Source organism: Alexandromys fortis, unplaced genomic scaffold (assembly GCF_014885135.2).
Source record: "Alexandromys fortis isolate MF-2015 unplaced genomic scaffold, M_Fortis_MF-2015_v1.1 scaffold_45, whole genome shotgun sequence".
Lineage (NCBI taxonomy): Eukaryota > Metazoa > Chordata > Mammalia > Rodentia > Cricetidae > Alexandromys > Alexandromys fortis.
In genome coordinates this window covers 2,396,186-2,409,021 of record NW_026067926.1, presented here as the reverse complement: position 1 = coordinate 2,409,021, position 12,836 = coordinate 2,396,186, and the positions used below count along the sequence as shown (strand labels likewise).

Here is a 12,836-nt window from a genome sequence, read left to right as displayed (position 1 = left end):
GGCGGATTCTGTTGCATTGGAAACAGTTTTGTCCTTGAACTTCGTCGAGCATAAACTGCGTTTTGTTTTCTTTGAAACTGCATTTTAGTCTGTGTTCAGTGTGTGCTCTTTTTATCAGCTGGGAAAGTAATTAAAAATCGTTCTCAGTAAGTGATTATCACTTCTGTTGGGCCTGAGTGCTCTGAGTGCTTTTGCACTGGTAACTTAAGCATCAAATACTACCTCAAAGAAAAGGGTTGTTTCTTGTCCCCCACCGCCAAGTGATGCATTTCTGGAAAACGTTTGGTTTTATTGAGCTGTAATTGCTTCACCATCAGGGAATTGTGCTATACTTAACCCTTTTTCAGAGCCATTTTAAAACAGGCTTTCCCTTCCCTATTCACTTTTTTTCTTTTGCATCATATTTGGACTCACAGAAACTTCGAGATTAATACAATCTGAACAGCTTCATTCGTGACTTACGTTTGTTTGTTAAAAGTTCTAGGCTTATGTTGGGGTTATTAACACACTTGTAATTGTACAAATACTTTTCACCATGTAGAAATTATTCCAAATTTCTGGCTCTTTGAATTTATGTTAATCTGTTGGGGTGACTGTTAAAGAATCTGTTCTGTTGGCAAAGGAACAGGATTGGCTTACCCAGTGAGAGGTGTTCTGGAACTCTAAATAATTACGGAATCATTTAAAGGGACATTAAAGCTGCTATCAGTGGCTAAATAACTGTCATCTGTATGCTTAAACAAGTTATGTTGCCAAAAACTGGGAAAGAAATAATAAGAGACAGAGCCAAACAAAATAGATTGAATTATTAAGGTGTAATTTTAGTAACAGTGTAGGTGTTGGGTCTTTTTCTCCCTCCATTTTTGTTTCAGCAGGCAGCCACATAGGTCTTGTTTCTGTGAGGGTACCTAGACCTTAGGTAAACATTGTAATACAAGCATGGTTTTTACTTCATCATGATCGGGCAGAACTTGGACTCTCTTCTATTGGCCTTGTATCAGAGTTTGAATTCCAGCTCTGCCTCTTAAAATGACCTTGACTCTTGGCAAGTCACTTGGCCTTTCTCTGTCTAATCTATGAAATGAGAGGCTTGATTCATCCAGTTGCTAAGATCTCTTAGGCCCCTTGGGTTACATAAAAAGGAATCCATTGCTGTCACTGTCCATAGAAGGCATGTACAATCTGGTGGGGAAACTATAACATGTGCATAAATAATGGTAATACAAGGTAGTTGATGTAGGGGTCAGAAGGGGATGGTGGTCCACCATGTGCTTGAAGCACCTCAGTTGATCATATAATGTGAAAAAGAAAAATATTGAGATTTTTTTAAAAAGCACTGTACAGTGAGAAGGGAGCAATTAAGGTGCTTTGAGTAGAGAAAGAGATTAGATGGACACATGCTTCAAGTAAAAAGTGTCACTCTTTGCCTGGTGGTGGTGGTGCAAACCTTTAATCCCAGCACTCGGAAGGCAGAGACGGGCAGGTCTCTGAGTTCGAGGCCAGCCTGGTCTACAAGAGCTAGTTCCAAGACAGGCCCCAAAGCTACAGAGAAACCCTGTTTTGGAAAAAAAAAAAAATCAATCTTTTATTAGTACCCTACTCAGGACTCCATGGCAGGTAGTATTCACTCTAGTAAATTTAGTATTTTCTATGAACCAGGGAGGGATGAATGTGGGTAAACTTAACTAATCATCATCTGCTTGCTGTACTCATCCAAAGACTTTGCATGCCTCCTTACCCTCAAGAGGCTGGGTGAATTAAGGGCTCTTAGCCTTGCTTTACATATAAGAGGTTTGAGATATAAAGAGGTTTGAGTAACTACAGGAGGTCTTACCACTGGTAATTGCAGGAGTCATCAGCCTTCATGCTCTGTTTAAACTCTTACTGAAGGTAACATGCTTCACTTTGAAAAATTAGAACATTTCTTTTCAAAAGTAGACCCTACAACCGCATGCGATATGTTTATCTTGGACCTTTTCACTATGGACACTGCTTATATTTTACAGCAGCTAATTAAATTATTTGAGGACTGTCCTTTGTAGTGTAGGATGTCCAGCATCTACCAGGAGTACTCCCTACTCAGTGTTTGTAATGATCAGAGTGTTTTCAGATTCTGACAAACATCTCTGGTAGAAGGTGGGAATGGGGGGCAGGACTGTTAGAGATCTTGGTTCAGGTTTTGAAAAGTCCTAAGTATATAAATGATGAATTCATATAAGCCTCTTTTTTTGTATAATGGAAGCCCAGCAAACCCCAATATGTGAGTCCAGCTTGAAAGCTGTGTTGTGTGTGTCAGAGTTGTGTTGCCATTTTTCTTTCCAGGGATAAGTGGCAAATCCTTTCCAAGATAGTCCAGGTGTCCAGTGGCAGTTAAGCAAAATGGTAAAACAGACATTTTACTCATTAGGTTAGCTAGCATTTAAAATTCACTTTTTGACCTTTAGAATTGTCTCATTTTGCAGTACCATGTACTTCATTCAAAAGAGGGAGCTGTGATGTCTAGATGAGGGTGACTACCATTGGAGTGGAGCTTAGGAACCAAATCCAAGTTCAGAGAGGATGTTAGAACAGAAGAAATGGAGACTCCAAATCCAGTAAGCATACGGGAATTTAGTCTAGCAGAAAGAGCAAGTAATTAATCAGACTCTCTTAAGGTATGTTATGTGGAGGGCTTTGAATGTCAGGCCGAGAACTTACACATTTAGATGGTCTAAGGGGCCTCTGCCAGCCTTATGGTAGGATGCCAGTGTGATAGGAAACTCTTGTAGCCTAGCAGTTGTGACCAGGTGTGTACGTGCTGGTAGGGAAGGTGAGAAGATGAGTTACTGAGGAAGTGGAACCTGGGATTTCAAAGCAGATTAGTAGTGAGGGGTGTTCTGCATTTAGGGTAAATGAGAGATTGACCCAGTCTCCAATGAAATTTATTGAAATAGAAATTTATGTGAGGAGAAACAATGATAAGTTACAGTCACAGTTTAGAGGGGAGACAGAAAACCTCCATTAACTACTACAACTCAGTTGATGCAAAACAATTAATTTTTTTTTTTTTTTTACATGTATGGGTGTCCAGAAGAGGGAAAGGGAATTGGATCCCCTGGAAGTGGTGTTACGGATGGTTGTGAGGTGCCGTGTGAATCAAGCCTGGATCTTTTAGAAAAGCAGCCAGTGCTTTTAACTGCTGAGTCATTCCTCTAGCCCCCAGTTGTTACACTTTTTGAAAGTATATTTGGAGGCTAAAGTTACAGAGTTAGTGAATAGTTAGAGCTAGATCTTAAGGCATCAGTTGGTGTCTATTACTTCTTAAGTGAGAATGCTGATTGAGGGACTATCTAGATACAGAGCTGGGACTCCAACAGGTCTTCTCACTCAATTCTGGTCTTTTCATTGCACAGTAGATAAAACATAATGTACATTTCTGCTCTTTGGACAGAAAAAAAAAACCAATTATCTCACTATGTCTCATGCCCATTCTAGTGCTTTCTATAATTTAGGCGTATCGTGGAAGTAGAAGTTAGCAAAATTTGTGATAGTGATCCCTGCTCCCCAAACCAACTGTTAAATGCCATTGCACAGCAAATATAAAAGGTTGCCCTATAGCATCTAACCTAGGATACTTTTGACTGAACTATGAATATCTGAAACAGATGCTATGTCACAAGAGACCCAAGACAACAGAAGTGAGCCAGGCTGTACCTCTCTCTAGATAAGGCTATTTGTTGTTGCTGGTCTCCAGTTGTTTAGGTGAAAAATCATCCTGATTTGCTAGGCGTTGCTGTTGTTTGCTGATGTGGTTTGTAGACTAGGCTTCTTTCTAGCTTTATTTGGTGATGATATGGCGAATTAGCTGCGAGGATAAATGAATACGGACTGGGGGCTTAGCTTAAAACTGACTCTGCTCTGTAAAATTTGAACATGAACATTATAAAAAGAATAGTTTATAATCTCTTTTGAATTTTGGTATATTAAATATGTCTGAAAGTATAATTTGAAAGGCATGAAGTCTTTTACAGTTTGATTTTATGACAAACTCAGAAGTATTGCCCATGATTGGAAATACTAAAATGGCATGCGTTATATGTATTCTTTTCAGTTTGGATATTCTTACTCCAGATTGAGATGGCGTTCACCCTTCATTTTAAAAAAAATTATTTGAGGGCTGGAGAGATGGCTAGGCAATTCTCTTGTTGCTCTTACAGAGGACCCAAGTTGCACTCAGTTCAGTTCTTAGTGCCTGAGTTGGCTGGCTCACAACCACTTGTAACTCCAGCTCTGGGGGATCTACTAGCCTCTTCTGGACTCCATGGGTACTTGGCACTCACATATGCACACATAATTAAAAATACAATTAATTTTAACAAAAAGTCATTTGTAACCTTAAGCAAAGTACCAAAACTAGGGTAACATGCTCATGCTTTTCATTACACTGGATCCAGGGTTGCATTAGCTGTCTTGTCTCTGAAGCTTCCTTGCTACCCCTTTTGTGAGAGTGCAATTTTTTGATTAGTTGTTTTACATAATTCAATTTGGGGTTGTCCTATCACTTCTGAATGATCAGATTGAGGTTAATTCTTGTTGGTTGAAGTGTTTCTCACCATTGGTGATGTATGTGTTCTCACACATCTCTGCAGGTGTTCTTGACCATTTGAAAGGAATTTTCTTTTCTGTAGCATTATTCAACACTTGCACCTTTATGCTGGCCTACTTAATGTTTCTTTCATTATAGGAAATGCTATAATTTCAGTTTAGTTTAAACTGACACCCAAGTTTTAAAATTACAGAAATTTTAAATCTACTTTAAATTGACTAGTGGTTGTGATTGCTACTTTTTTTTAAAAAGAGGGTATCTTTTTCTTTCTTTTTGTTTTTTTAAGACAGGTTTCTCTGTAGCTTTGGAGCCTGTCCTAGAACTTGCTCTGTAGACTAGGCTGGCCTTGAACTCATAGAGATCCGCCTGTCTGTGCCTCCCAAATGCTGGGATTAAACAACCTGGTGTTTAAAAGTGTTTTTGAAGATAGCTTCCTTGTTAGTGGACATAAAGGTAAGGTTGTTTTCAACTTTGATCAATGATGGTTGGTAAGAAAATTAAACATTGGTTAGGTTTGTAATTTGTATTCTATATTTTATTTATTTTGTTTTTGAGACAAATTCTCACTAGGAAGCTCAGCTTGACCTAAAATTTGGGATCTTGCCATATACTTCTCAGTTCAGTACGATCTGCATCATTGTGCCGGGTATTTAGATTATCTTGGCATTGTAGCTGCAGACAAGGTAAGGTGCTCATGCTGTGAGTGATATGCCATAAGGTATGGCAGGTGAAGAGAAGTACTTTGGAAAATTGATTATGTATTTGAACAGAACAACAAAACAAACACACTCAGAACCGAAGACTTGGTATGCAGTAGAGTTAGAAGAGCTCGAAGAGGAGTTCCATGAACATAAATAGAGTTAAAAGTTCTATTTAAGATGTCTTACTTTAAATATCATTTGCATACTCTGTTGAGTTGGCTAGGCAGCAGAAATCCTAGCATTTCCTTTCTTGTAACCAGGGAGAAACATTTGAATTTTCGGCAGTAAGTAGTGTTATGTGACAATGACTCAGCTTCCCATTTTAAGTGGAATGTTCAAAACAGATTGAAACCTAGTTGAAGAATTTTATACTTTGAACCTTAAAAGATATTTTGTGCAAACAGCAATTGATTGAATTTTGTAAAACAACAAATAAGACTGATCTAGTTCACTTGTTTTGCTGTCCTTAGTGCATTGCAATCTGGTAGTGTTTATTGGGCAGTTTGCTGCAGAGATATTGGATGTTTTTGTAGGGATGATGTCTGTGTTTTTGTTGACTTTAGTCCCTTTTTTCTTTCTTTTTTTTTTTTTTTTTTTTGTCCCTTCTTTCTTCTGTTTCTGTCCCCTGAAAAATGCATATGTGAGCTAGCAGGAGGAAATGGTGCTGCCTGGTACCTAAATATCCTCTGACCTGAAGAGCATTCTAGTATCGCTTACCTGTTGTTAATTGCCATAGAATAGAAGGGCAAGAGAAATGCATTCTTGTGACTCCTCAAGCAGGTGTGAGGCACGTACAGGAAGCTTAGTGAGCATGTAACAGGTTTATTGCTTATGTAGCTAAGGCTCGTCTGATCCCATTCCTAGTGGGATACACCTGTAATCTCAGCTCTTCTGAGGTAGAGGCAGGGGGCACCCAAATTCAAGGTCAGCAAGTTTAAGGCCATCTGGGCTACCTGAGACCTTGTCACAAAGTATAAAAATGGAAAGGGCCGTAAATAAGCTTTCTCTGCATTACTTACTGCAGGGTAGCATTTCAGTTGTAAGCCAACTACAGGAAACTTCTGATTCCTCAGTGGCTGTGGAATCAGAGGCAACTATGCTCAGTACTAAGATTTTTTTTTTTTTTAGTGCTGTCCTGCTTTTGATCTATTCTCAAATTCCTTTCTAAAGGTGTCTTTCTCTGTTCCTTCTGCTCCTCTTGCATCATGTAGTCCCCACTGGCCCTGAACTCAGACTCTCAGCTTTTTGTGTGTTTTGTTTTGCTTTTTTGAGACAAGGTTTCTCTGTAGCTTTGGTGCCTGTCCTGGAACTAGCTCTTGTAGACCAAGCTGGCCTCAAACTCACAAAGATCTGCCTGCCTCAGCCTCCCGGGTGCTGTGGTTAAAGGCGTGCTCCACCACTGCCTGGCTGACTCTGTTTTTTAATATTAGCGCTATTGAGATCAAATCGCCATGCATGTGAAGTATGTGGCTTATACATTCATCACTTCTGTGATTCCAGACCATGTTCACACTCACCCACCCTCTCCCCAGACCCCAAATACTAAGCAGTCACTCTTCATTTAGTGTGCCTTCCAGCTCCTGCCAGCCACTTGTGGATTTTCCTGTTCTGGGCATTTCATAAATATGGAATCATACACTAGAATTCTTCATTGTGTGTGTGTGTGTGTGTGTGTGTGTGTGTGTGTGTGTGTTATTTGGTGCATTTTCAAGCTTTACCCATGGTGTGTCATTGTCACTATTTTATTCCTTTTAATGGGTGAAAAATACCATCCCATTGTGCAGGCCCCATTTGTCATCTTTTGCTGATATAAATATGTGATATTTTTGGTCTGAATTGATAGGAATTGAACTCAGGGCCTCAAATGCCAAGCATGTGCTGCGCTGCTAAGGTGCGACCTCAGCACTGTGCCACATTGTATTTATCTCTGCATCACTTAGTAGGTGTTTCAGTTGTTTTCACTTAAGAGTTGACTAATGCTCCATTAACATTTGTGTGCTAGTATATTTGTATGGATGGTTTACTTCTATTGAATATCTACCTAGGAATGGAATTAATTACTGGGTCGTCTGGTAGCTGTAACCTTTTGAGGAACTGCCAGGCAGTGTACAATGCAGTCAAGCCATTCTCTTCACCAGCAGCTGCCCTTGTACACATCCTTGCTGACACTTGTCCTTATTAATTGGTAGGCAGGCATCTTTGTGGACGAAGACAACTCATTGTGGTTCTGATTTGCATTTCTCTAATGACTGATGAAGTTGAGCATTTTTTTCATGGCCTTTATTGGATGTTTGACTTGGAGAAATGTCTATTTATAGTCTCTGTCTTTAAATTCCAGCTTTGTCCTCCCCTCCCCCGACGGTCTCACTGCTACTCTGGCCTGGAACCTGTTTTGCTTTCTTTCTAAATTCTGGGGTTCAAAATATCCACCACCATGCCTGGCTTGTTTTTAAATTTTTAAATGGATTGGTTTTCAGTTTTTTGAAGCAGGGTTTCAAGTAGTACAGGCTAGCCTCAAACCTGATATGTAGCTGAGGATGACTTTGAACTTCTTGACCTTCTTGCTTCTCCTCCTCCAAAAACTGGGTGTATAAGCATGCATACCACATAAGTTTTGGGGTGTATTTTATATTGTTGAGTTTTGAGAGTTCTTAATGTATTATATCTATATATTATGTATTTATACTTATAATTTACAAGTATTTTCTCCTATGTAATTTTTCACTTTCTTGTTGGTTCCTTGAAGCACAAATATTTAGGTCTACTTACCTATAATACTGTTGCTTGTGCTATTGGTACTCATTCTAAGGTTGCAAAATAATTTTTGTTTCCCAATAGTTTTATGGTATGTATGTATGCATGTATGTATTTATTATGTATACAATATTCTGTCTGTGTGTATGTCTGCAGGCCAGAAGAGGGCACCAGACCTCCTTACAGATGGTTGTGAGCCACCATGTGGTTGCCGGGAATTGAACTCAGGACCTCTTAAGTACTGAGCCATCTCTCCAGCCCCAGTTTTACGGTTTTTACACTTAGGTCTGTCATTGCATTTTGAGTTGTTTTTGTGCATGATATGAAGGCTCCAATTTCATTCTTACAATTTTCCAGTTGTTTGGCACCATTTGTTGAAAAGATGGTGTTCTTGAAGGTCAGTTGCTCATTCTGAAGGGCGTTGTCTCAGGATTCTGTAGCTGTAACATTTGGTTTGTCAGCTATCTGTAGGCCAGTTTCCAGTCTCTTCGTTACTGTGGCGTTGTAGTTAGCAGGCTTGAAATGAATCCTCCATTCTCTCCTTCTCAGGAGTGTATTGGTTCCCCTTGTGTGAATTTTAGGATCAGCTTGTCAGTTTTAATGAAAAAGTAGAGTTTTTTTTTTATAAGATCAGCTTAGATAATATCACCATTTTAATGACATTAAGTCTTCTAGTTGTTCATAAATATAGAATCTTTCCAGTTATTTTGGCCCTTACTTTTTCAAAGATATACTGTGTTTTAAATATACAGTTTGTACTTCCTTTGTAAAATTTATTCCTAAGTATTATATATTTTTAATTGGTACCAAGGATCGACACTAGGACCTTAACTAAGTATGCTGAGCTTGTACTACATCACAGCTATTCTACAGTCCATGCTATCTGTGAATAGAGATAGGTGTACCATATTCCTTTCTGATCTTGCTGTGTGTTTGCCTGAGTGAACCCTCCTTCCCTTTCACTTCGGCCGGCCAGCCTGCCTACCCGCCTGCCTTTCTTTTTTCTTGTTATTTTATGCATGCGTATGGGTGTTTTGCCTGCTAGTGTGTCTGTGCCTGTGAAGGTCAGAAGAGGGTGTTGAATCCCCTGGCACTGGAGTTACAAATGGTTGTGAGCTGCCACCAAACTGGAGTTCTCTGAAAGAACAGTGTTCTTAACTATTGTGTTATATCTCCAGCCCCTGTTGTTTTTGTTTTGTCTGTTTCGTATAGTGTTGAAAGACAAGTGTCCTAAACTCTGGGCTTTATTGTAACTGCCCTCTGTCAGTTTAATGTCGTTTTCTAAATCCAGTTGCATTTATTTTCTTGGTGAAAGCATTTTTCATTTTTGTGACTGCTGCTCTCGTATACTGATGGCATCATGTAGAGCTGTCTTCATTCTGTTAACATTGTAATTGATTTTGACTTGGAATCTGGGGGGTTAGCTGTTGCTTTGGGGTGTTTCATATGCTGCATTGAGTTGTTTTTATGTATTCATTTCTATTTTCTCTATATTCTTGCTCCGACTTCTTTCTGTCCCAGCTTGTCACTCAATGTCCTGAGTTTTCTGTAGCCTGATGATTAGTGTACATTTACTGTGTGCCTTCAGCTAGCACTTTATCTGTATTGCCTCATTTCATCTTCACAGCAGCCTTTTCAGGGAGGTCCAGTTGGACATCGTTAATTAGAGGATAGAGGTTTGTGAGATGTTAAACACATTTGTAAGGCCACACAAGCTGCTGCTGGAGTTGAGGGTTAACTTCTCTTCTTCTTGACATGGGCCCCAGAACTCTGCACTGCAAGCTGTGCTTAGGAAGGGCTGCTTTGATCCCGTCTTTGAAGAAGTAGTATGTGGTGGGAATAAATGAAAGGAGCCCAGTTAGGGAATGTTAGTAAAGGGAAGGAAGCAGGAATTGTTGTCTAATTAAGAGCCTCTCTCTGCCAGGGAGTACAGTTCAAGTAGAACTGGTTTTGTCCCTGGACCAGTAATTAGTCCTTTCTGGAGCAGTGAGATTAACATCTAAAATAATTAGACCACGTATATTGTTTAATTGAAGGTCAGGGGTGAGGTTTGTATTGGTTGGAAAGAAATGTGAAGGAAGTAGTAATTGAGCTAAGCTTCAAAAGGGAAGTGGGACTTAGGGATTTAGGTAGGCAGCTTTACCTTAGCCTGTACCTGACAAGCTATGGAAGAGTGTTTTTAGCAGTCGATGGGAATGGAACTAGTGCTGTATTTCAGGTTGTAGGTCCAAAATAAATAGTTCCAGCACTGTAGACTACAGAGTGCTGCTTTCCTGGTGTGGGATATCTATTTGACTAACTTTTCTCAACCTAAACTTTCATTATTAGTCCCCCTTTTTATATGCATAGTATTTTTACTGCTTGAGAGAAACTTGCTTGTAACAAGATGCTCTTCTACCACTAAAAGCTTGCATTTTCTAAAATCAAAGGTATTTTCTTAGTAATTAGAGTGCAGTTCTCATAGTTGGGGAAACAACCCTGACATTCATAATTGCTAATGAGAAGACCTTATTAACATTTTATGTATTGTTTCAGTAATGTTCGTCATATCAAGGCAAAAAGAAAAAATATTTTATTTTTTTCTGGTTGGAGAGTCAATGTAAGGCCACAGGTTATATTTGGTTTACCTGCCTGTACTCTGGCACTGGGTTGCAGTTCTTTGTTGTGCAGATTTTTGGTGTATAAAGAGTGAAGCTGTTTTGTAGGTTGACTCTCTGTTTCTGTTTGCCTGGAGCTCCTCATTAGGTCCAGAGCTGTGTTTTGGACAGAAGCAGCATAGGGGACCGAGGTGCTTTTCTTTGTGTGGGGAAATTCATGAAGTCACTTCGTCTCATTGCCACGGATGTTAACTGTACATCAGGTTTCGTCATACTTTGACAACATGTACGTATTCTTTTTCATCAGTGTATATTTTACAGTGAAGATCAATCTTCATTCCTTATTTACTTGATGATCCATCCACATCAATGTGGAATCACAGATTCTTTTCAGAGGCTTATAATTTTTTATTAATGTTATTTTATTGCTCAAGTTCTGGGAGTAATGGGAGGTCTAGTGAGACCCGGATTATGTGTCATCTGGAGCCTCATTGCTTTTGGTTTGCCTATTGTCTCTTCCTTTTCTTACCATACATAGTTTGAAAGAGAGTATCTTGTACTTCAAGCTGGTGTCTTGAAATCTCAGTGTAGCTGAGGCAGACTTTGAATCTTCCTGTTTATACCTTCCAACTGCTGGGATTACAGACATGTGTTGCTGGGTTTGACTTGTTTTTAAGTTAATATCTTGTAGTTTGCATGAAAAGTAACTCATTTGGATATGGTGTTTTCATACATATATGTCAGTCTACTCTGCTGCTCTTCCTCTTTCTCCCTCAGTGTCTTTTTCCATCCCCCGTCCTTCCGGCGTGCTGGTCACCTTCCATCTCCACGTAGTATATCCCCTTTTCCTTTCATCTCTTTTTCCCACAGGAGTTATTGGAGAAACTGACTGCGCTGACTCGTTCCCTTACCAGTTTATGCTGTGATTGGGTTTCTGTCCTACTATCTGCTGATGTTAATTAGGTTACCAGTGACTTTACTGTCTAGCACTGACTAGTTTATTGATCAACACAGAAATCAAGACTGAGGAGAATGTGAAGAGGAAAGCAGTAAAGCCATGAGGAATGGGTGGGGAGCATCAGGAGAAAAGAGGGCAGATAGGGGTTTATAACAAGAGTGAGCATGCACTTGATGTATGTGTGAGGGTGGCCCTGACTGGGCCATCAGAAACGTTACCTCTTGTTTCTGTTCCTACAGCAACTCTAACCACCCATCTGTGCTTCATTGTTGTTTTTCTGACAAACTTTAAAGTCTAGTTACCATCAGTATTTTTCCTTCATGCTGTCAGCTGCCCCACTGTGCTGGCTTTGCTTTTCCTTTGCATTGAGGTTTGGGCATTACACATTCACTTGGATTACTTCTCACTGTACATTCTGCTACCTATATTTACCCAACACTTACTTCTTCTTGTCAAGATTCCATTGTGTTGTCAATCCTGTTAACCTGTCAGGCTTACCAGTCTTTATGCTCCCCGGGATTCATGTCATTCTGTGCTCTTTTGACTGGAAAAGCTACTTTTTTTTTTTTCTGTAGAAATTCTCCCTCTCAGGTTTTATAGTTCGTGAGGAAGACCTACAGGATCCAGCATGTAGTTGTATGGAATATTTATACAGCCGTTACTGTCCAGGGATCCTGATCGGGTTTACTTTCCCTGCCGGTTAAATAATTAAAAGGCAGGGGGGAAAGTTTCGAGAATGACAAGTAGAAGTGGGGAAATTCTTAAACACAGTAGACAGACTCAACCAGTAAAGGCTTTTATTGGGGAGAGAAAACACACACATAAAGCACACAAAAATGACTGCAAAGCCAAGTAGGGACCTTGGAAGCTGAAGCCTAGCCTCTCCTTGAGTGGTGGGGATTTAAAAAGTTTTTGAAGGATTTCTTCCCCTAATTTAGGGTTGGTCAGTTTGAAGAAAGCCAGAATGGCTGATTGACTCTCATTAGGGAACCAGTGGAGGGAGAAAATGCCCACAAGGCCTTTGTTTTAAACTGTCAGGCTTTTGTTCTAGGTTAGGAGGGTGAGGAAGAAGCCAGCCTTCTTGGAAGTTCACCACCTTCATTAGCTAGTCATGGATGGTCCCTCTCCTTGTTTTTCTGCCTATCAGGGAATATGTCTTAACTCCAGGTCCCTCAAAATGAAAGGAAATTGAAAAAAAAATCAACAAAGGAAACAGGTATATAGGTTAAATCTCTGAGGAA

General features: G+C 39.7%; 1 protein-coding gene across 5 annotated transcripts in view; it reads left to right on the top strand.

The window, feature by feature from the left end:
- Tnrc6a (trinucleotide repeat containing adaptor 6A) overlaps positions 1–12,836 on the top strand; it is a 166,173-nt gene that overhangs the window by 87,668 nt on the left and 65,669 nt on the right. The window contains exon 1 of one of the 5 annotated variants that reach the window (XM_050143136.1): positions 10,775–10,923. The exons of the other annotated variants lie outside the window; for them this stretch is intronic. Within the exon in view, the coding sequence (XP_049999093.1) occupies positions 10,883–10,923 (41 nt within the window). The 5' untranslated portion in view covers positions 10,775–10,882. Of the gene's footprint in view, positions 1–10,774; positions 10,924–12,836 lie in introns of those variants that run through there. 5 annotated transcript variants of the gene reach the window in all.